This window comes from Hyperolius riggenbachi, chromosome 7 (genome assembly GCF_040937935.1).
Source record: "Hyperolius riggenbachi isolate aHypRig1 chromosome 7, aHypRig1.pri, whole genome shotgun sequence".
Taxonomy (NCBI): Eukaryota; Metazoa; Chordata; class Amphibia; order Anura; family Hyperoliidae; genus Hyperolius; species Hyperolius riggenbachi.
In genome coordinates, this window is record NC_090652.1 from 318,756,612 (window position 1) to 318,779,992 (window position 23,381).

The following is a 23,381-nucleotide window of genomic DNA, read 5'->3' on the forward strand; positions in this document are numbered from 1 at the left end:
TTGTAAGCCTGGTGGGACAGGTCCTCTTCCCTCCTACTGTATCCTGTGTCCCCTCACCTCTTAGATTGTAAGCCTGATGAGACAGGTCCTCTTCCCTGCAACTGTATCCTGTGCTCCCTCACCTCTTAGATTGTAAGCCTGATGGGACAGGTTCTCTTCGCTCCTACTGTATCCTGTGTTCCCTTGCCTCTTAGATTGTAAGCCTGATGGGACAGGCCCTCTTCCCTCCTACTGTATCCTGTGTCCCCTCACCTCTTAGATTGTAAGACTGAATGGACAGGTCCTCTTCCCTGCTACTGTATCCTGTGTCCCCTCACCTCTTAGATTGTAAGCCTGATGGGACAGGTCCTCTTCCCTCCTACTGTATCCTGTGTCCCCTCACCTCTTAGATTGTAAGCCTGATGGGAAAGGTCCTCTTCCCTCCTACTGTATCCTGTGTCCCCTCACCTCTTAGATTGTAAGCCTGATGGGACGGGTCCTCTTCCCTCCTACTGTATCCTGTGTCCCCTCACCTCTTAGATTGTAAGCCTGGTGGGACAGGTCCTCTCCCCTCCTACTGTATCCTGTGTCCCCTCACCTCTTAGATTGTAAGCCTGATGGGACAGGTCCTCTTCTCTCCTACTGTATCCTGTGTTCGCTTGCCTCTTAGATTGTAAGCCTGATGGGACAGGTCCTCTTCTCTCCTACTGTATCCTGTGCTCCCTCTCCTCTTTGATTGTAAGCCTGGTGGGACAGGTCCTCTTCCCTCCTACTGTATCCTGTGTCCCCTCACCTCTTAGATTGTAAGCCTGATGGGACAGGTCCTCTTCCCTGCAACTGTATCCTGTGCTCCCTCACCTCTTAGATTGTAAGCCTGATGGGACAGGTTCTCTTCGCTCCTACTGTATCCTGTGTTCCCTTGCCTCTTAGATTGTAAGCCTGATGGGACAGGCCCTCTTCCCTCCTACTGTATCCGGTGTCCCCTCACCTCTTAGATTGTAAGACTGAATGGACAGGTCCTCTTCCCTGCTACTGTATCCTGTGTCCCCTCACCTCTTAGATTGTAAGCCTGATGGGACAGGTCCTCTTCCCTCCTACTGTATCCTGTGTCCCCTCACCTCTTAGATTGTAAGCCTGATGGGAAAGGTCCTCTTCCCTCCTACTGTATCCTGTGTCCCCTCACCTCTTAGATTGTAAGCCTGATGGGACGGGTCCTCTTCCCTCCTACTGTATCCTGTGTCCCCTCACCTCTTAGATTGTAAGCCTGGTGGGACAGGTCCTCTCCCCTCCTACTGTATCCTGTGTCCCCTCACCTCTTAGATTGTAAGCCTGATGGGACCGGTCCTCTTCCCTGCTACTGTATCCTGTGTTCCCCCACCTCTTAGACTGTAAGCCTGATGGGACAGGCCCTCTTCCCTCCTACTGTATCCTGTCTCCCCTCACCTCTTAGATTGTAAGCCTGATGGGACAGGTCCTCTTCCCTCCTACTGTATCCTGTGTTCCCTCACCTCTTAGATTGTAAGCCTGATGGGACCGGTCCTCTTCCCTGCTACTGTATCCTGTGTTCCCCCACCTCTTAGATTGTAAGCCTGATGGGACCGGTCCTCTTCCCTGCTACTGTATCCTGTGTCCCCTCACCTCTTAGATTGTAAGCCTGATGGGACCGGTCCTCTTCCCTGCTACTGTATCCTGTGTTCCCCCACCTCTTAGATTGTAAGCCTGGTGGGACAGGTCCTCTTCCCTCCTACTGTATCCTGTGTCCCCTCACCTCTTAGATTGTAAGCCGGATGGGACAGGTCCTCTTCCCTCCTACTGTATCCTGTGTCCCCTCACCTCTTAGATTGTAAGCCTGATGGGACAGGTCCTCTTCCCTCCTACTGTATCCTGTGTCCCCTCACCTTTTAGATTGTAAGCCTGATGGGACAGGTCCTCTCCCCTCCTACTGTATCCTGTGTCCCCTCACCTCTTAGATTGTAAGCCTGGTGGGACAGGTCCTCTTCCCTCCTACTGTATCCTGTGTCCCCTCACCTTTTAGATTGTAAGCCTGATGGGACAGGTCCTCTTCCCTGCTACTGTATCCTGTGTTCTTTTGCCTCTTAGATTGTAAGCCTGATAGGACAGGTCCTCTTCACTCCCACTGTATCCTGTGTTCCCTCACCTCTTGGATTGTATGCCTGATGGGACAGGTCCTCTTCCCTCCTACTGTATCCTGTGTTCCCTCTCCTCTTAGATTGTAAGCCTGATGGGACCGGTCCTCTTCCCTCCTACTGTATCCTGTGTCTCCTCACCTATTAGATTGTAAGCCTGGTGGGACAGGTCCTCTTCCCTCCTCATGTATCCTGTGTCCCCCCACCTCTTAGATTGTAAGCCTGATGGGACAGGTCCTCTTCCCTCCTACTGTATCCTGTGTTCCCTCACCTCTTAGATTGTAAGCCTGGTGGGACAGGTCCTCTTCCCTCCTACTGTATCCTGTGTCCCCTCACCTCTTAGATTGTAAGCCTGATGAGACAGGTCCTCTTCCCTGCTACTGTATCCTGTGTTCCCTCTCCTCTTAGATTGTAAGCCTGATGGGACCGGTCCTCTTCCCTCCTACTGTATCCTGTGTCTCCTCACCTCTTAGATTGTAAGCCTGGTGGGACAGGTCCTCTTCCCTCCTCATGTATCCTGTGTCTCCTCACCTCTTAGATTGTAAGCCTGATGGGACAGGTCCTCTTCCCTCCTACTGTATCCTGTGTTCCCCCACCTCTTAGATTGTAATCCTGATGGGACAGGTCCTCTTCCCTCCTACCGTATCCTGTGTTCCCTCACCTCTTAGATTGTAAGCCTGATGGAACAGGTCCTCTTCCCTCCTCCTGTATCCGGTGTTCCCTCACCTCTTACAATGTAAGCCTGATGGGACAGGTCCTCTTCCCTCCTACTGTATCCTGTGTCCCCTCACCTCTTAGATTGTAAGCCTGATGGGACAGGTCCTCTTCCCTGCTACTGTATCCTGTGTTCCCTCACCTCTTAGATTGTAAGCCTGATGGGACAGGTCCTCTTCCCTCCTACTGTATCCTGTGTTCCCTCACCTCTTAGATTGTAAGCCTGGTGGGACAGGTCCTCTTCCCTCCTACTGTATCCTGTGTCCCCTCACCTCTTAGATTGTAAGCCTGATGGGACAGGTCCTCTTCCCTCCTACTGTATCCTGTGCTCCCTCTCCTCTTAGATTGTAAGCCTGGTGGGACAGGTCCTCTTCCCTCCTACTGTATCCTGTGTCCCCTCACCTCTTAGATTGTAAGCCTGATGGGACAGGTCCTCTTCCCTGCAACTGTATCCTGTGCTCCCTCACCTCTTAGATTGTAAGCCTGATGGGACAGGTTCTCTTCCCTCCTACTGTATCCTATGTTCCCTTGCCTCTTAGATTGTAAGCCTGATGGGACAGGCCCTCTTCCCTGCCACTGTATCCTGTGTCCCCTCACCTCTTAGCTTGTAAGCCTGATGGGACAGGTCCTCTTCCCTCCTACTGTATCCTGTGTCCCCTCACCTCTTAGATTGTAAGCCTGATGGGACAGGTCCTCTTCCCTCCTACTGTATCTTGTGTCCCCTCACCTCTTAGATTGTAAGCCTGGTGGGACAGGTCCTCTTCCCTCCTACTGTATCCTGTGTCCCCTCACCTCTTAGATTGTAAGCCTGATGGGACAGGTCCTCTTCCCTCCTATTGTATCCTGTGTCCCCTCACCTCTTAGATTGTAAGCCTGGTGGGACAGGTCCTCTCCCCTCCTACTGTATCCTGTGTCCCCTCACCTCTTAGATTGTAAGCCTGGTGGGACAGGTCCTCTCCCCTCCTACTGTATCCTGTGTCCCCTCACCTCGTAGATTGTAAGCCTGATGGGACAGGTCCTCTTCCCTGCTACTGTATCCTGTGTTCCCTTGCCTCTTAGATTGTAAGCCTGATGGGACAGGTCCTCTTCCCTGCTACTGTATCCTGTGCTCCCTCTCCTCTTAGATTGTAAGCCTGATGGGACCGGTCCTCTTCCCTCCTACTGTGTCCTGTGTCTCCTCACCTCTTAGATTGTAAGCCTGGTGGGACAGGTCCTCTTCCCTCCCACTGTATCCTGTGTTCCCTCACCTCTTGGATTGTATGCCTGATGGGACAGGTCCTCTTCCCTCCTACTGTATCCTGTGTTCCCTCTCCTCTTAGATTGTAAGCCTGATGGGACCGGTCCTCTTCCCTCCTACTGTATCCTGTGTCTCCTCACCTCTTAGATTGTAAGCCTGGTGGGACAGGTCCTCTTCCCTCCTCATGTATCCTGTGTCCCCCCACCTCTTAGATTGTAAGCCTGATGGGACAGGTCCTCTTCCCTCCTACTGTATCCTGTGTTCCCTCACCTCTTAGATTGTAAGCCTGGTGGGACAGGTCCTCTTCCCTGCTACTGTATCCTGTGTCTCCTCACCTCTTAGATTGTAAGCCTGGTGGGACAGGTCCTCTTCCCTCCTACTGTATCCTGTGCTCCCTCACCTCTTAGATTGTAAGCCTGATGGGACAGGTTCTCTTCCCTCCTACTGTATCCTATGTTCCCTTGCCTCTTAGATTGTAAGCCTGATGGGACAGGCCCTCTTCCCTGCCACTGTATCCTGTGTCCCCTCACCTCTTAGCTTGTAAGCCTGATGGGACAGGTCCTCTTCCCTCCTACTGTATCCTGTGTCCCCTCACCTCTTAGATTGTAAGCCTGATGGGACAGGTCCTCTTCCCTCCTACTGTATCTTGTGTCCCCTCACCTCTTAGATTGTAAGCCTGGTGGGACAGGTCCTCTTCCCTCCTACTGTATCCTGTGTCCCCTCACCTCTTAGATTGTAAGCCTGATGGGACAGGTCCTCTTCCCTCCTATTGTATCCTGTGTCCCCTCACCTCTTAGATTGTAAGCCTGGTGGGACAGGTCCTCTCCCCTCCTACTGTATCCTGTGTCCCCTCACCTCTTAGATTGTAAGCCTGGTGGGACAGGTCCTCTCCCCTCCTACTGTATCCTGTGTCCCCTCACCTCGTAGATTGTAAGCCTGATGGGACAGGTCCTCTTCCCTGCTACTGTATCCTGTGTTCCCTTGCCTCTTAGATTGTAAGCCTGATGGGACAGGTCCTCTTCCCTGCTATTGTATCCTGTGCTCCCTCTCCTCTTAGATTGTAAGCCTGATGGGACCGGTCCTCTTCCCTCCTACTGTGTCCTGTGTCTCCTCACCTCTTAGATTGTAAGCCTGGTGGGACAGGTCCTCTTCCCTCCCACTGTATCCTGTGTTCCCTCACCTCTTGGATTGTATGCCTGATGGGACAGGTCCTCTTCCCTCCTACTGTATCCTGTGTTCCCTCTCCTCTTAGATTGTAAGCCTGATGGGACCGGTCCTCTTCCCTCCTACTGTATCCTGTGTCTCCTCACCTCTTAGATTGTAAGCCTGGTGGGACAGGTCCTCTTCCCTCCTCATGTATCCTGTGTCCCCCCACCTCTTAGATTGTAAGCCTGATGGGACAGGTCCTCTTCCCTCCTACTGTATCCTGTGTTCCCTCACCTCTTAGATTGTAAGCCTGGTGGGACAGGTCCTCTTCCCTGCTACTGTATCCTGTGTCTCCTCACCTCTTAGATTGTAAGCCTGGTGGGACAGGTCCTCTTCCCTCCTACTGTATCCTGTGTCCCCTCACCTCTTAGATTGTAAGCCTGATGAGACAGGTCCTCTTCCCTGCTACTGTATCCTGTGTTCCCTCACCTCTTAGATTGTAAGCCTGATGGGACAGGTCCTCTTCCCTCCTACTGTATCCTGTGTCCCCTCACCTCTTAGATTGTAAGCCTGATGAGACAGGTCCTCTTCCCTGCTACTGTATCCTGTGTCTCCTCACCTCTTAGATTGTAAGCCTGATGGGACAGGTCCTCTTCCCTCCTACTGTATCCTGTGTCCCCTCACCTCTTAGATTGTAAGCCTGGTGGGACAGGTCCTCTTCCATCCTACTGTATCCTGTGTCCCCTCACCTCTTAGATTGTAAGCCTGATGGGACAGGTCCTCTTCCCTCCTACTGTATCCTGTGTCCCCTCACCTCTTAGATTGTAAGCCTGGTAGGACAGGTCCTCTCCCCTCCTAGTGTATCCTGTGTCCCCTCACCTCTTAGATTGTAAGCCTGATGGGACCGGTCCTCTTCCCTCCTATTGTATCCTGTGTCCCCTCACCTCTTAGATTGTAAGCCTGATGGGACAGGTCCTCTTCCCTCCTACTGTATCCTGTGTTCCCTCACCTCTTAGATTGTAAGCCTGATGGGACAGGTCCTCTTCCCTCCTACTGTATCCTGTGTTCCCTCGCCTCTTGGATTGTAAGCCTGATGGGACAGGTCCTCTTCCCTCCCACTGTATCCTGTGTTCCCTCACCTCTTAGATTGTAAGCCTGATGGGACAGGTCCTCTTCCCTCCTTCTGTGTCCTGTGTTCCCTTGCCTCTTAGATTGTAAGCCTGATGGGACAGGTCCTCTCCCCTCCTACTGTATCCTGTGCTCCCTCACCTCTTAGATTGTAAGCCTGATGGGACAGGTCCTCTTCCCTCCTACTGTATCCTGTGTTCCCTCACATCTTAGATTGTAAGCCTGATGGGACAGTTCCTCTTCCCTGCTACTGTATCCTGTGTTGCCCCACCTCTTAGATTGTAAGCCTGATGGGACAGGTCCTCTCCCCTCCTACTGTATCCTGTGCTCCCTCACCTTTTAGATTGTAAGCCTGATGGGACAGGTCCTCTTCCCTCCTACTGTATCCTGTGTTCCCTCACATCTTAGATTGTAAGCCTGATGGGAAAGGTCCTCTTCCCTCCTACTGTATCATGTGCTCCCTCTCCTCTTAGATTGTAAGCCTGGTGGGACAGGTCCTCTTCCCTCCTACTGTATCCTGTGTCCCCTCACCTCTTAGATTGTAAGCCTGATGGGACAGTTCCTCTTCCCTGCTACTGTATCCTGTGTTCCCTTGCCTCTTAGATTGTAAGCCTGATGGGACAGGTCCTCTTCCCTCCTACTGTATCCTGTGTTCCCTCTCCTCTTAGATTGTAAGCCTGATGGGACAGGTCCTCTTCCCTCCTACTGTATCCTGTGTTCCCTCTCCTCTTAGATTGTAAGCCTGATGGGACAGGTCCTCTTCCCTCCTATTGTATCCTGTGTTCCCTCACCTCTTAGATTGTAAGCCTGATGGGAAAGGTCCTCTTCCCTCCTACTGTATCCTGTGCTCCCTCTCCTCTTAGATTGTAAGCCTGATGGGACAGGTCCTCTTCCCTCCTACTGTATCCTGTGTCCCCTCACCTCTTAGATTGTAAGCCTGATGGGACAGTTCCTCTTCCCTGCTACTGTATCCTGTGTCCCCTCACCTCTTAGATTGTAAGCCTGATGGGACAGTTCCTCTTCCCTGCTACTGTATCCTGTGTTCCCTCACCTCTTGGATTGTAAGCCTGATGGGACAGGTCCTCTTCCCTCCTACTGTATCCTGTGTTCCCTCACATCTTAGATTGTAAGCCTGATGGGAAAGGTCCTCTTCCCTCCTACTGTATCCTGTGCTCCCTCACCTCTTAGATTGTAAGCCTGATGGGACAGGTCCTCTCCCCTCCTACTGTATCCTGTGTCCCCTCACCTCTTAGATTGTAAGCCTGATGGGACAGGTCCTCTTCCCTGCTACTGTATCCTGTGTTCCCTCACCTCTTAGATTGTAAGCCTGATGGGACAGTTCCTCTTCCCTGCTACTGTATCCTGTGTTCCCTTGCCTCTTAGATTGACACTCCGTAAAGCTCTAAACTGACCTGAGCTTCCATTCATTGTTCATTCATAGATGTGAAAGTCACACCAACTGTATAACTCTGTTTTCTTGTGCCATAAAATTACATTTAAAGTGTATCTTTGATGAATGATTAGGGCCAATTCATAGTTACCTGGGGCTTCCTCCAGCCACATGAGGACCGGGTGCTCCCTCACCTTCCTCACCCGGCCACTCTGTTCTCACAGGATCACCTCCGCAATGTGCCACAGGTGGGGCCAGTCATGGTGTTCTGTGCCTGCACGGGCTGGTCTTGCGCATGCCCCAGTCATGCTCCCGTGACTAGGAGAATTCACAATCCCTGGCATGGGAGCTCAATGGGGGCGTGTGCGGCCGAGCAGACGCAGAATAGTGCGGCTGGGAAGGAGGACGGAGAGGAAGCCCATGGCCTCATGAGGCTGGAGGAAGCCCAAGCTAAGTATAAATTGGCCCTAATGCTTCATCTCAGGTTTCCTATAAAACTAAGTTTATATAAAAACTCTACAAAGACACTCCGTAAAGCTCTAAACTGACCTGAGCTTCCATTCATTGTTAAATGTCTGTATTACAGGGTAGCTCTGTCTGCACCTTCCACTATTTCAATATAAACGGAGTAACTTTTTTGTTTTTTATTCATTTTCTGTACCCGACGTAAGGAGAAGATACTTGCCCAAAGTAAAACGCCATGTGGCTGTCCCAGCTCTAGATGAAGGAAGACGATTCCACCATAATACGTGTAGACAAATAATTCATTATCTCCGGACTGTCACATGTCACACACAGACATACCTCCCATATTGTCAAACGTGACCAGAGCTGCCCTTTCTTCCGGCATCATCACCACTTCCTCTACTCCTCCTCTTCCTTGTATGGTGCTCTCCATGTAAGCTTTGAGGTGTTCCTCAGATGTGTCCTCTGGTAGGTTCTCCGCTCTGACACTTCTGGATTCTTCTATGGCCTTCGCTGTTAGTTTGTGGTGTCTAACTCTGATGTTGTTGGAGAAAGCTCTGATGAAACCTGGAACATCTGGAAAAAGGACATTTTGCAGAGTTTATTGAATATGATACAAAATGAGATCTGAACATGGGAGGTGATAGCCTGTCTTTTAAGTCTCTCTCTACATTCAGCCATCTCCCCTATGGTAACCATATTCTCACTTCATGCACAACTTCGGACTGGAGAAAATATGTTTCCAGGTTCCCACAGCCCCCATAGGCCTCACACATACTATTATTACACAGATATCGGCCACATTGTCCACAGCTCTTTGCAGTGGTGTAACTAAGGAGCTGTGGGCCCCGGTGCAAGTTTTACATTGGGGCCCCCCAAGCACTCTATACATAACAATTGATATGGCGCACCAAAACCTGCCAAGGACAACAAAGTGTCCGAAGTGTAAGAAGGGGATGGGAAAGAGTTTGTTACTGATTACTACTTTTTAAAGCATCTATAGAAGTGATTATTATGAGCACAGGACCAATAGAGAGCTAATACTGTGCTTGAGGGAGGTACTGTACTGTGTGGGAATCATGGTTTATCAGGTGAACCCCTGTGTGACTTACATTTAAGACAAAAGTGTGGGAAAACAAGAAAGTAGCCAATATATTTAGTAGGAAGGTGGCCTCGATGTCCAGTTGAAGTTATCTCTATTTGGATACACCATGACCTGAATAAATGAGAACATTCCCAGGAATGCTAGGTTGTGCTTCTGTACAGAATTTCCTTACCGACGTCACAGGTGAAGGTGACCACAGCAGCCCGGATCTCAGGAAGCATCTCCACATAGAAGTCTATCTCCTCTATCTTATCACTGTTGTTCTCCACCAGCAGGTTTAGTATCTCAGGAGTACAGCTGTCCTGGAGGTTCTCAATCAGGACCAGAGAGGATGGAGGGTCCTCCTGGGTCACAGCATCATCTTCCATACCTAGAACCACAGAACAGAGATGGATCAAACTGCGTAAGTAATTGAAAACGGACTCATGTATGAATAATCCTGATTAATAGACCACAAATGTAAATAACAAAAGTTATAAAAACACACAGGTTAAGAAGTACCCCTATATCACATGTGTGGGGCCCAGTTCAAAAAGTTGTAATGAAGTCTCGAGTTACAGTATGAGACAGAAAATTAGGCCTTATCATATATACCAGGCTCTGTAGTGTCTTGGTGTGGTCCCACTTAGTAAACTGGTTTATTAAAGGGAACCTAAACTGAGAAGGATATGGATTATTCCTTTTAAAATAATACCAGTTGCCTGGCTCTCCTGCTGATCCTGTGTCTCTAAAACTTTTAGCCACAGCCCCTCAACAAGCATGCAGCAGATCAGGTGCTCTGACTGAAGTCAGACTGCATTAGCTGCATGCTTGTTTCAGGTTTGTGATTCACACACTACTGCAGCCAAAGAGGTCATCAGGACTGCCAGGCAACTGAAATTGTTTAAAGGGAAACATCCATATCCCTCTCAGTTAAGGTTCCCTTTAAGGATTAGGGATGGTCAATAAGATGTAAATAATGTTTGAGTTGATGCAGTATTATTGTCCACTGGAGTGGCAACAGAAAGGATCACTCTCATAGGCTGATGCTTATGAGATGCGATCATGATGATTGGACTTCGGGGAAAGGGTGGGAGGGGGGAAAAATAGCTGTTTTTAATAATTAAAAAAACAACAACAATAAAATTAATTCAAAAAACCCTAAATGTTACAGCAGCGATCAGAGCCCACCAACAGAAAGCTCTGTTGGTGGGCAGAAAAGGAGGGATGATTCGTTTGTGTGCTGAGTTGTGTGGCTGTGCAGTGAGCTGTAAAAGCTGCAGAGCCCTGAATTGTAAAAAAATAGCCTGGTCACTATGGTGGGGGAGGGAGAAGCCTGCGGTCCTCAAGTGGTTAAAAATAAGCCAATCAAACCCTGCTGAGGTAAAATTTGATTAGTTCATTTTCAAGCTGCATAAATTTCCATAATCCTGCATCAAATCAAAATTATTTGCATCTCATTGACCGTTCCTATTAAAGAGAACCAAAGATGAAGCACCCTCATGTATTTTACCTTATAAATCAGTGGGAACATGACAGTAAACACCTAATCTGCTCTTTGTTACATTGTTCTCTGTGTAATCTGACTGTTATCACCTCTGATAAGAATCCCTGACTGAGCACTCAGTCTAGCTTTGCTACGGAAACATTATAGCTGAGTCTGTCTTCTCTGGTGTCTTTTCAAGCCCAAGCCTGCCCCCTTGTGGCTCTGCTTTCCTGCTATTTATCCTTGAAGCAGCAAATCAGAGCCACAAGGGGGCAGACTGGGGCTTGAAAAGACATCACAGAAGACTGACTCAGCTATAATGATTTCGGTGAAAGCTAGACTGAATGCTCAGTGAGGGATTCTTATCACGGCTGATAACAGGCAGATTTAGCAGAGAAGAATGAAACAGAGAGCAGGGTAGGGGTTTTCTCTAATGTTCCCACTGATATATATGGTCAAATACATGAGGTTGCTTCGTCTCTGGTTCTCTTTAAGGATTCAAGCGTTGCAGCTAAGTCACTTTCAAAAACAGCTATTCCTTTAACCAGAGATCAGAAAGCCCTCTGATTATCCGCATCGTATCAGGCAGCCCGTGGAGGGAGATGGAGAGAACCTCCATATAGGATGCACATCTGCATACATGTATGACTGCTCTGCACACCGCAAGGGCTGCCACCCACATACATTCTATGGATTCTCACGGTGGGTGTGAAATCACTTCAACAATATCTCCTATATTCTCCTTTCAGATTTCTCACCTCTGTCCTCAGAGCGGCCGGATTGTGACTCCTGGAAGCAGAAAAACAGATGAGGTTAGAATTTCCTTCCTTCCCGGGACAATATGAAAATGAATCTTGTAGAGAAAAATCGAAGGTAAGTGGATATCAACCTACAAATATAGTGCACATCTAACCTCCCTTACAAGGCGTTCCCATCAGGGCCGTTTCTGTGCGCTTTTCACAGCCTACTGCCCTGTGCGCTCTGCAAGGTATTGATTTTCCCACGTAATTATATGGGCCTGGTTCACATCTATGCGCTGCACTGAGCAGGGTTACAAAAATGTAGGGTTGCTGCATTTCTGTGTGATGAGCTGTACATCAATGCAAGTGATTGGGTGCACTTTTTTAGCCCATAGAAGTGCATAGAAGCGCATGCGTTTTTTACCCTTAATTGGAAAAAAAAATACATTTACATATGAAAACAAAGCTTTATTGACAACTGCTACAATAAGAAAAACCCGGCTTAAAAAAAGCGCACCGCAACACACTGAAGAGCGCACAAGCGCATGCATTTTTTAACATGCACTTTTACATTTCTCACCGCACCTAATGTGAACGAGGCCTTAAGGAGCCCCAAGCAATATCATCATAAATGTATTAAAGAACAAGCGACGCCCATGCTAACCTAGAAATAAATAACACATATATAAGTAGATAAATACTACTTCTACTTACATAACAGATGTATTGTGCTATCCACGTAATGATTCCTGTGACTTTTATAAAGGAAAAGCAGAAAATCCTATTCTAGGCAGTGGCCATCTTGCCAAGCTAATGCTGACATCATATCCTCCCTGACTCTTGTTTTCCCCCCTCCCTTCTCTTGCTCATTGTGTATTCATTAGCTGCCCTCCTCCCAGAGGCTTCAGACACTCCCACTGAGGTGTATACTAACAACTGCACTGTCTTTTTTTACACATCCAATCACTGAATCACCTCAGCCTTGCTTGTAAACACAAATGAGCAGAGGGTGTTTCAGATAAGAGGCTAGGCAGGGAAATAAATGGAAGAGGAGGAATATATTATAGATAAAAAGAACCCCCAGCATGCAATTCTTTGGCACGACTACTAAAGGGCCAGTGCTCCTAAAGTATGTGATAACTCCAAATCATAACAGCAGAAAAAGTTTTGCAAGTTTTGAATGCAGGATTAGCATCTTTATCACTTAATACACTCAGACCAGTTGCTGTTGAAATTTGATTTTTATGGTCACAGTACCACTTTAATTAAACAATGGCAGTACAAAAACCCTGAAACATCATAACACAGAGTTCTGTCTCACAAAACACTAAGCGTGGTTAATTAATGTAAATTTACCATCACACACCATCCAGAATGGGAGGCAGAATAAGGGCTGAATACCCTCACTGATGAAGTGAACTGCACAGATTATCTCATTATAATGACATCTATCAAGGGGTGGAGTTTAATAGACAGCATGTGACCAGTTCCTGCAGGTGATAAGCTGGAAGCAGGAAAAGAGGGCAAGCGTTGGATCTGAGAAACGAACAAGAGGCAAACTGTGCTGACCATAGGTCGGGGTCAGAGTATCTCCATACATGGTGCGTGTCTAACAGGAAGACAACCAGTGATGGGAACCAATGATGTGCAGGGAGGGGAGGCTGTAGGTCAGGACTGGTCCCTCAGGAGAGCTGCTGTAGCACAAACTGCTGGAATACTTAATGCTAAAAACACAAACACTGTCGCGCATGACAGGTGGGGGCCCTCGGCTCTTCCACCCTCCAGGAACCCCAACCCCACATGTGACACCAGCTCTGCTAGATTTGGTACAGCAGACATGGGAGTAATTTATGCACATTCATCGGCTGACTGCTCCCCCCTGACCACCAGGGGGAGCTGCACTATATTATATATATTATACTGTAGATATATAGTCTGATACCACATGGGACACCTTCACAGGTCTTGTGGAGCCCATGCCTGACCACCAGGGGGAGCTGCACTGTATTATAGGCTGATAGTGTATTATATGTATTATAGATATATAGTCAAATACCACAGGACACCATCACAGGTCTTGTGGAGTCCAGGCCTGACCACCAGGGGGAGCTGCACTGTATTATAGGCTGATAGTGTATTATATGTATTATAGGTATATAGTCAGATACCACAGGACACCATCACAGGTCTTGTGGAGTCCAGGCCTGACCACCAGGGGGAGCTGCACTGTATTATAGGCTGATAGTGTATTATATGTATTATAAATATATAGTCAGATAGCACAGGACACCATCACAGGTCTTGTGGAGTCCAGGCCTGACCACCCGGTAGAGCTTCCGCACCCCCCAGCATCACTTACACTGTGTGGCCCCGGTATATTTCCAGCCATGTCAGGACTCCCGACGTCCGGCAATGCGACGCTCAGCTCCAGCGTCTCTCCATTCGGCAGCTTCAGCTGATGGTTCTGCTTCTGGAGGACTCGGTCCCGGGCTGGAGGAGCAGAAATAAACATGAGTGGTGCGACCCAAACACCTTCCTCTCACACTGATCACCACTGACCCAGGACTATATGTCAGTGTCAGCCAACCAATCATGCGCAGCTACAGTCTGTACATCACATGGTGTGCCTTCCCGGGGGAGGCGGAGATTTCACGGGATGTCACACCCTCCCCCCACCCGTCCTTAATATGACCCAGGATTATATATACACAAGTCAGAGTCAGTCAACCAATCAGCCGCAGCTACAGTCTGTACATCACATGGTGTGTCTTCCCGGGGGAGGCGGAGATTTCACGGGATGTCACCCACCCTCCCCCCACCCGTCCTTAATATGACCCAGGATTATATGTTAGCATCAGACAACCAATCAGCCGCAGCTACAGTCTGTACATCACATGGTGTGCCTTCATGGGGGGGGGGAGGGGCGGAGATTTCAAGGGATGTCACCTCCCCTCCCCTCACCCGTCCCAAATATGACCCAGGATTATATATACAAGTCAGTGTCAGCCAACCAATCAGCCGCAGCTACAGTGTGTACATCACATGGTGTGTCTTCCCGGGGGAGGCAGAGAATTCACGGGATGTCACACCCTCCTCCCCCCACCCTTCCCAAATATCAGTCCTGTATCTTCCCTGACAATCAGATCACAGGCCTCCGTGTCCCCAGATCCTGATACACTAATCAATAATGACGTCTATCCTACAGATTGGTCTCAGTACATCATTTCAATAGAAATCTTCTTCCTTCCACAATCATGCTGCCCTAGGCACTAGCCCTCACTGCCTGTGCTGTGATGAAGGCCTGAGTATGAACCTATGCGTGCATGAAATAGAGGTGCTATTAAAAAAAGGGCGCAGGATACAGACAAATTCCTTATTTTCCAGTAATAAGTATAAAAATATTGGCTAATTAATACATTTAGTTTTAAATTATTACTTTGTTTAGCCACCACAGGGTTGCAGCGGGAGAGTGGCTCTCCCTTTCCTCTGTGACACACATGCGCGTCATCTCGTGAGGAACAAGATTTGATGGGAGCTTACACTCGCCCCGAGTCCTCGTTCCTGTCAGTCTGCGCAGAGGACCTCAGCGATCAGCCTGCCAGCCAGCGATCGGCACTGGCAGGCTGTTTATTTTATTTATTTAGATTAAATATTTGTATAGCATCTTATGCAGCACTGTACAGAGTATATTGTCTTGTCACTAGCTGTCCCTTATTGGAGCTCACAATCTAACACCTACCATAGTCATGTTTTATGTATGCATTGTGCAATGTATAAAGTTGTGGGAGAGCTAGCGGGCACTCGGGCAAAACTGCTGTTGGCTGGCACTTTCAGGACAAAGACACCCGATAAACCATGTGCTCAAGACCCAAGCAGTAAAACAGTCCTTGAAAGCACAAAAAAGATGGAGAATGGTCTGGCACTATGGTTTAACGATTAGCAACAAATACAAAAAGTGCAAATGGTTGAGTGCATGACAGGATATGACAGTCACTGCAAACATCAAAAAGATGTGTCATAATAACTTGATTGATGCTCGGGTGTGGAGGGGAGGCAGCAGATGTGGGTGCCAAGAGGTGCACGGCCTAACGACCGTTTCGTGTGACAAACGCCAAACTTCTTCTGAGGCTGAAGGTGCAACAAGTGCGGGAAACACAGCGCGGTGTAAATGGAGGCGCGTGATGATGCGCCTCCTTTCCGCCGCTGAAGACCCGCCCCTTCCGGAAGTCCATAACCACTCAGCTCCACCCTGGAGAAGGCTAATGGCACGCACGGCCATATTGGCGTAGACGCGTATATGCGTCATAAATGACGCCACTGATACTAGGCCAATGGGAGCATGCGAAATTCCTGCCGTGCACGGAGCCACTCCAAAAAAGCGCTCGCTGCACACCAATACGGCTGCCAAGGCAACCCCAGCCAACCCATGCCCGACAGGACGGGCCAGGGAGGGCAGAGGAAAGCAGCCAGGCAGAACCGTAAGGAAGAACACACAAATACATTGGGCCTGATTCACAAAGCGGTGCAAAGTGTTTGCACGTGAGTGAAAACCCCTTTATCACGCCTAAACTCAGTTTAGGCATGATAAGAAGAAACTCGCGCGAATTTTCCGCGTGCAAGCGCACAGGCGCGCGTGCAGCAACCGGCGCTTCGCGCGAAGCTCCCATTAAGCCCTATGGGACTTTGCGCGTACGCGCGGTAGCTTCGCGCGAGTTAGAGCACAAAGCGGTGATAACTTTGCTAGTGCAAAGGTTATCACGCCTAAAGTCTTTTAGGCGTGATAACTGGGTTATCACCGCTTTGTGAATCAAGGCCAAAGTGTGTCTACAACAGGATATATGTATGGAAACATTTTCACATACAATAAAGCTATATTAGCTATAATATCAGCCTACTCACAGGGATAAATGGAGAACAGGAGGAGGGAAAGGGAAGACCAGGATGGGGTAGGATGGGAGAAGAAGAAACGTGTACCCAAAGAGGTGAAAGAGTGGAATGGTGAAGTGGGAAGAAAAGGGGAAAAGGAAAGTAGGAAAAGACCAAGAAAGCAGGGACGGATCAAGACCAAGTTGCGTCTGGGGCAAGGTCAGGTTTTGGCGCATACACTGCAATTCATTTTGCCGCCTTTTTAAGAATTCAACAAACTGCGCCTGGGGCAAGATACCCGCTCGCCCCCCCCCCCCCCCCCCTAGATCTGTCCCTGTACGAAAGTATGGTACACATCTAGTGAGAGCATTACTCGTGGGGGCTAAAGGACGGGCCCAAAAAATGAGGAAGCCCAGACCAACGCCCAACATGGCAAATCTCCTAGAAACTCAACTATATAGTAGTAAAAGTTACATTAAAACCTAAACATTTATTATGAAAAATAGGAGAGGTTAATAATATATAGGAGATAAAAAAAGGGGGGGATGCCATGGTGGGGATAGGTGGGCAACAGGAGGTGGCACAGGAGCAGAAGCAGGAGCACCAAGAGACAATAAAAGATCAAGGATCAAGAAAACATGCAAGATCGACATAGTCGTTTAGACCCAAAGGGCCCATAGCATCAGTGCGTAAAATCCAATGTGCTTCTTGTCTAAGTAGGAGCTTTTTCTTATCACCACCTCTACGGGGGGTTTTGCATAAATCAATGCAAGCAAAAGAGAAGAGATTTGGATTGTTTTGGTGAGCACTTGACATATGTTCGACAATTCTGGGACAACCTTTATTTTTGGGAAGTAGACGGACGTGCTCTAGAATGCGCTCTTTGACCATCCTGGTGGTTTTACCAACGTAAAAACGTTGGCACGGGCACCACAATGCATAAACCACATATTTGGTTCTGCAGGTGGCAAAGAAAGGGACATTACATTGGACTGAGCCTAAAGTATAGGTCTTACCAGTCTTCATCAAGTGGCAAGCTTTGCAAAAGCCACATTTGTGATTGCCTGTGGATACAAAATAACTTAGCCAAGTGCGCTGTGGATGTTCACGAAAATCGCTGTGCACCAGAAGGTCACCAATAGTTGGTGCTCTTTTAAAAGCAATTAGAGGTTGAGAGGGTAAGGTGTTTTTTAGTATGGGATCTTCAAGTAAAAGAGACCAGTTCTTACTGAAGGCCCATTTGATTTGACTCGCCATGGGGGAGAAGTCAAATGAAAAGACTCCTGAGCTGTTAGTGGGTTTATCCCGATTTCTTCTCTTCATCAAGTCAAACCTATTTTTATCCAAGGCCCTTTTAATGGCTGCATCTAAATTATGTTCTTCATAACCCCGAACGAGGAGTCTTTGTTTAAGCTCCTTGGCCGGATGAAGAAAATCCTGAAGCTCAGTCTTATTTCTGCGCAAGCGCAAAAATTGGCCATATGGAAGGGATTCTGTTACATGTCGAGGATGGTAGCTCCTGCAATGCAAAATGGTATTGGAGGCAGTGGGTTTGCGATAGCCCTTGGTTATGATGCCTTCATGTGTAATGGCCAGCTCCAAATCAAGAAAGCAGACGCTTTCGGCTGACCACTCCCCGGTGAAGAGCATGTTTACATCATTGTGATTCAAATACTCCAAAAAGCACTGCAGGAGTGGAACATCCCCTGACCAAAAGGCCAGGACATTGTCCACATATCTGGACCACATCCTCAAAGCCGAGCGAAATGGGTTGTTGGAAGAATGGATATAAATTTCTTCCCATGCGCCCCAAAACATTGTGCAGTGTATGTAATGTAGTCTAGGGACAATTTTAGGGAGAAGCCAATTAATTAAATTTTGGTCATTTTTATTAATATAATAAAAACTGAAAACTAGCAGCAGCAATCAAATACCACCAAAAGAAAGCTCTATTTGTGGGGGGAGAAAAAGGAGGTAAAATTCATTTGGGATCAAGTTGTATGGCCAAGCAATAAACTGTTAAAGTTGTGAAGTGGGAAATTGTAAAATATGGCCTGGTCACTATATAAGTGTCACTATATATTACAGGTATAAACCTCCTGGTTTCAAGTGGTTAAAATTCATTTTTAACAATTGTTATTATTCCAGAGACACATCGTTTATGTTTGTGTTCCCCTCTGATATTTAGCAGAAACTATTCATATGTTACCATAAAAATACATATAGAGGATAAATTAAACATTACAAAACATTAGTTGTAATCTTAATCATATCTTTTCAATACAGAAAAATTTTAGTGGCCGATTTTTTTAAGTATAATGTAACACCATTCTATCAATCAAACTGTATTTTAGTGTTAGTGATTTATTCTAAAACAATAGAGTTAAAGTTTGTCTTATTACTACTAAACCTGACCCTACATTCACACAAAACGCTCCCTCCCTACTGACGCCTAACCCTAAGTCCCCCCCGGTGGTGCCTAAACCTAATGCTTAGTACACACGATGCGATTTTCCGCTCAATTGGTGGGAATCGATTATTTCCGACATGTTCGATCAGGTTTCGACCGATACAGCCATCGATTTTGTATACTTAACATGAGTAAATTGTCGGCTGTATCAATCGAGACCCGATCGAACATGTCGGAAATAATTGATTGCCCTGGTGATCGAGGGGGAAATCGCATCGTGTGTACCCAGCATAAGACCCCCCCCCCCCCCCCCCGGTGGTGCCTAACCCTAAGACCCCACAAAATTATAATTCTGAAAATAAATGTAAAAATGATTAAAAAAAGTAGAATATCAAAAGTTAAAAATAATTTACAAAATTTATAATTGTGAAAACAAAGTTTATAACAATAGGTTTCAATTTAGTATTGTAAAAATGATAAATAACAGGCGCTCAATGTGTCCACTTCTCATATGCGCCTGATTTTCCTGCTTCCTGAACCTACATCATCCAGCAATAATCACTGTGCAGAGCTTAGTCCTGGGACCTGCTGGCAATCCCCGGAATAGTGATCCCTGAAAGTCTGAGACTTTACTGCGATTCCCACAGTGATTATGACTGAGGCTCTGCAGCCACTGATGCAATAGCCCCGGGATCGCTCCTGAATTGCTGTATGCAGAGTTTATCGATTGCTCCGTGATCGCAATGCTGAGAGTAGAACCACCCCCATAGGGCTCCAGCACTCACCTGCCTGCTCCTGGAAGTATATGAGGCTGTACCCCCTCTCCAGCACTCACCCTCCTGCTCCTGGAAGTATATGAGGCTGTACCCCCTCTCCAGCACTCACCCCCCTGCTCCTGGAAGTATATGAGGCTGTACCCCCTCCTCCAGCACTCACCCTCCTGCTCCTGGAAGTATAGGAGGCTGTACCCCCTCTCCAGCACTCACCCTCCAGCTCCTGGAAGTATATGAGGCTGTACCCCCTCCTCCAGCACTCACCCTCCTGCTCCTGGAAGTATATGAGGCTGTACCCCCTCTCCAGCACTCACCCTCCAGCTCCTGGAAGTATATGAGGCTGTACACCCCTCTCCAGCACTCACCCTCCTGCTCCTGGAAGTATATGAGGCTGTACCCCCTCTCCAGCACCCACCCTCCTGCTCCTGGAAGTATATGAGGCTGTACCCCCTCTCCAGCACTCACCCCCCTGCTCCTGGAAGTATATGAGGCTGTACCCCCTCCTCCAGCACTCACCCTCCTGCTCCTGGAAGTATAGGAGGCTGTACCCCCTCTCCAGCACTCACCCTCCAGCTCCTGGAAGTATATGAGGCTGTACCCCCTCCTCCAGCACTCACCCTCCTGCTCCTGGAAGTATATGAGGCTGTACCCCCTCTCCAGCACTCACCCTCCAGCTCCTGGAAGTATAGGAGGCTGTACCCCCTCTCCAGCACTCACCCTCCAGCTCCTGGAAGTATAGGAGGCTGTACCCCCTCTCCAGCACTCACCCTCCTGCTCCTGGAAGTATATGAGGCTGTACCCCCTCCTCCAGCACTCACCCTCCTGCTCCTGGAAGTATAGGAGGCTGTACCCCCTCTCCAGCACTCACCCTCCTGCTCCTGGAAGTATATGAGGCTGTACCCCCTCCTCCAGCACTCACCCTCCTGCTCCTGGAAGTATATGAGGCTGTACCCCCTCTCCAGCACTCACCCTCCAGCTCCTGGAAGTATAGGAGGCTGTACCCCCTCTCCAGCACTCACCCTCCTGCTCCTGGAAGTATATGAGGCTGTACCCCCTCTCCAGCACTCACCCTCCTGCTCCTGGAAGTATATGAGGCTGTACCCCCTCTCCAGCACTCACCCTCCAGCTCCTGGAAGTATATGAGGCTGTACCCCCTCTCCAGCACTCACCCTCCAGCTCCTGGAAGTATATGAGGCTGTACACCCCTCTCCAGCACTCACCCTCCTGCTCCTGGAAGTATATGAGGCTGTACCCCCTCTCCAGCACTCACCCTCCAGCTCCTGGAAGTATATGAGGCTGTACCCCCTCTCCAGCACTCACCCTCCAGCTCCTGGAAGTATATGAGGCTGTACACCCCTCTCCAGCACTCACCCTCCAGCTCCTGGAAGTATATGAGGCTGCACCCCCCTCTCTCCAGCACTCACCCTCTTGCTCCTGGAAGTATATGAGGCTGTACCCCCTCTCCAGCACTCACCCTCCTGCTCCTGGAAGTGTAGGAGGCTGTACCCCCCCCCCTCCAGCACTCACCCTCCTGCTCCTGGAAGTATATGAGGCTGTACCCCCTCTCCAGCACTCACCCTCCTGCTCCTGGAAGTATATGAGGCTGTACCCCCTCTCCAGCACTCACCCTCCAGCTCCTGGAAGTATATGAGGCTGTATCCCCTCTCCAGCACTCACCCTCCTGCTCCTGGAAGTATATGAGGCTGTATCCCCTCTCCAGCACTCACCCTCCAGCTCCTGGAAGTATAGGAGGCTGTACCCCCTCTCCAGCACTCACCCTCCTGCTCCTGGAAGTATATGAGGCTGTACCCCCTCTCCAGCACTCACCCTCCAGCTCCTGGAAGTATATGAGGCTGCACCCCCCTCTCTCCAGCACTCACCCTCCTGCTCCTGGAAGTATATGAGGCTGTACCCCCTCTCCAGCACTCACCCTCCTGCTCCTGGAAGTGTAGGAGGCTGTACCCCCCCCCCCCCTCCAGCACTCACCCTCCTGCTCCTGGAAGTATATGAGGCTGTACCCCCTCTCCAGCACTCACCCTCCTGCTCCTGGAAGTATATGAGGCTGTACCCCCTCTCCAGCACTCACCCTCCAGCTCCTGGAAGTATATGAGGCTGCACCCCCCTCTCTCCAGCACTCACCCTCCTGCTCCTAGAAGTATATGAGGCTGTACCCCCTCTCCAGCACTCACCCTCCAGCTCCTGGAAGTATATGAGGCTGCACCCCCCTCTCTCCAGCACTCACCCTCCTGCTCCTGGAAGTATATGAGGCTGTACCCCCTCTCCAGCACTCACCCTCCTGCTCCTGGAAGTATATGAGGCTGTACCCCCTCTCCAGCACTCACCCTCCAGCTCCTGGAAGTATATGAGGCTGCACCCCCCTCTCTCCAGCACTCACCCTCCTGCTCCTGGAAGTATATGAGGCTGTACCCCCTCTCCAGCACTCACCCTCCTGCTCCTGGAAGTATATGAGGCTGTACCCCCTCTCCAGCACTCACCCTCCTGCTCCTGGAAGTAGATTAGGCTGTACCCCCCCTCTCCAGCACTCACCCTCCTGCTCCTGGAAGTATATGAGGCTGTACCCCCTCTCCAGCACTCACCCTCCTGCTCCTGGAAGTATATGAGGCTGTACCCCCTCTCCAGCACTCACCCTCCTGCTCCTGGAAGTATATGAGGCTGCACCCCCCTCTCTCCAGCACTCACCCTCCTGCTCCTGGAAGTATATGAGGCTGTACCCCCTCTCCAGCACTCACCCTCCTGCTCCTGGAAGTATATGAGGCTGTACCCCCTCTCCAGCACTCACCCTCCTGCTCCTGGAAGTATAGGAGGCTGCACCCCCCTCTCCAGCACTCACCCTCCTGCTCCTGGAAGTGTAGGAGGCTGTACTCCTCCTCTCCAGCACTCACCCTCCTGCTCCTGGAAGTATATGAGGCTGTACCCCCTCTCTCCAGCACTCACCCTCCTGCTCCTGGAAGTATATGAGGCTGTACCCCCTCTCCAGCACTCACCCTCCAGCTCCTGGAAGTATATGAGGCTGCACCCCCCTCTCTCCAGCACTCACCCTCCTGCTCCTGGAAGTATATGAGGCTGTACCCCCTCTCCAGCACTCACCCTCCTGCTCCTGGAAGTATATGAGGCTGTACCCCCTCTCCAGCACTCACCCTCCAGCTCCTGGAAGTATATGAGGCTGCACCCCCCTCTCTCCAGCACTCACCCTCCTGCTCCTGGAAGTATATGAGGCTGTACCCCCTCTCCAGCACTCACCCTCCTGCTCCTGGAAGTATATGAGGCTGTAACCCCTCTCCAGCACTCACCCTCCAGCTCCTGGAAGTATATGAGGCTGTATCCCCTCTCCAGCACTCACCCTCCTGCTCCTGGAAGTATATGAGGCTGTACCCCCTCTCCAGCACTCACCCTCCAGCTCCTGGAAGTATAGGAGGCTGTACCCCCTCTCCAGCACTCACCCTCCTGCTCCTGGAAGTATATGAGGCTGTACCCCCTCTCCAGCACTCACCCTCCAGCTCCTGTAAGTATATGAGGCTGCACCCCCCTCTCTCCAGCACTCACCCTCCTGCTCCTGGAAGTATATGAGGCTGTACCCCCTCTCCAGCACTCACCCTCCTGCTCCTGGAAGTGTAGGAGGCTGTACCCCCCCCCCCCCTCCAGCACTCACCCTCCTGCTCCTGGAAGTATATGAGGCTGTACCCCCTCTCCAGCACTCACCCTCCTGCTCCTGGAAGTATATGAGGCTGTACCCCCTCTCCAGCACTCACCCTCCAGCTCCTGGAAGTATATGAGGCTGTATCCCCTCTCCAGCAC

At 49.5% G+C, this 23,381-nt stretch overlaps 1 protein-coding gene across 1 annotated transcript in view; it reads right to left on the reverse strand.

Moving 5' to 3' along the window:
- The window catches only part of LOC137526221 (protein mono-ADP-ribosyltransferase PARP14-like), a 138,059-nt gene that overhangs the window by 93,708 nt on the left and 20,970 nt on the right, over nucleotides 1-23,381 (reverse strand). The window contains exons 3-7 of the mRNA XM_068247438.1: nucleotides 17,399-18,068; nucleotides 13,876-14,006; nucleotides 11,535-11,565; nucleotides 9,484-9,681; nucleotides 8,546-8,782 (exon numbers count right to left, since the gene is read on the reverse strand). Coding sequence (XP_068103539.1) covers nucleotides 8,546-8,782; nucleotides 9,484-9,681; nucleotides 11,535-11,565; nucleotides 13,876-14,006; nucleotides 17,399-18,068 — 1,267 coding nt within the window. The remainder of the gene's footprint in view (nucleotides 1-8,545; nucleotides 8,783-9,483; nucleotides 9,682-11,534; nucleotides 11,566-13,875; nucleotides 14,007-17,398; nucleotides 18,069-23,381) is intronic.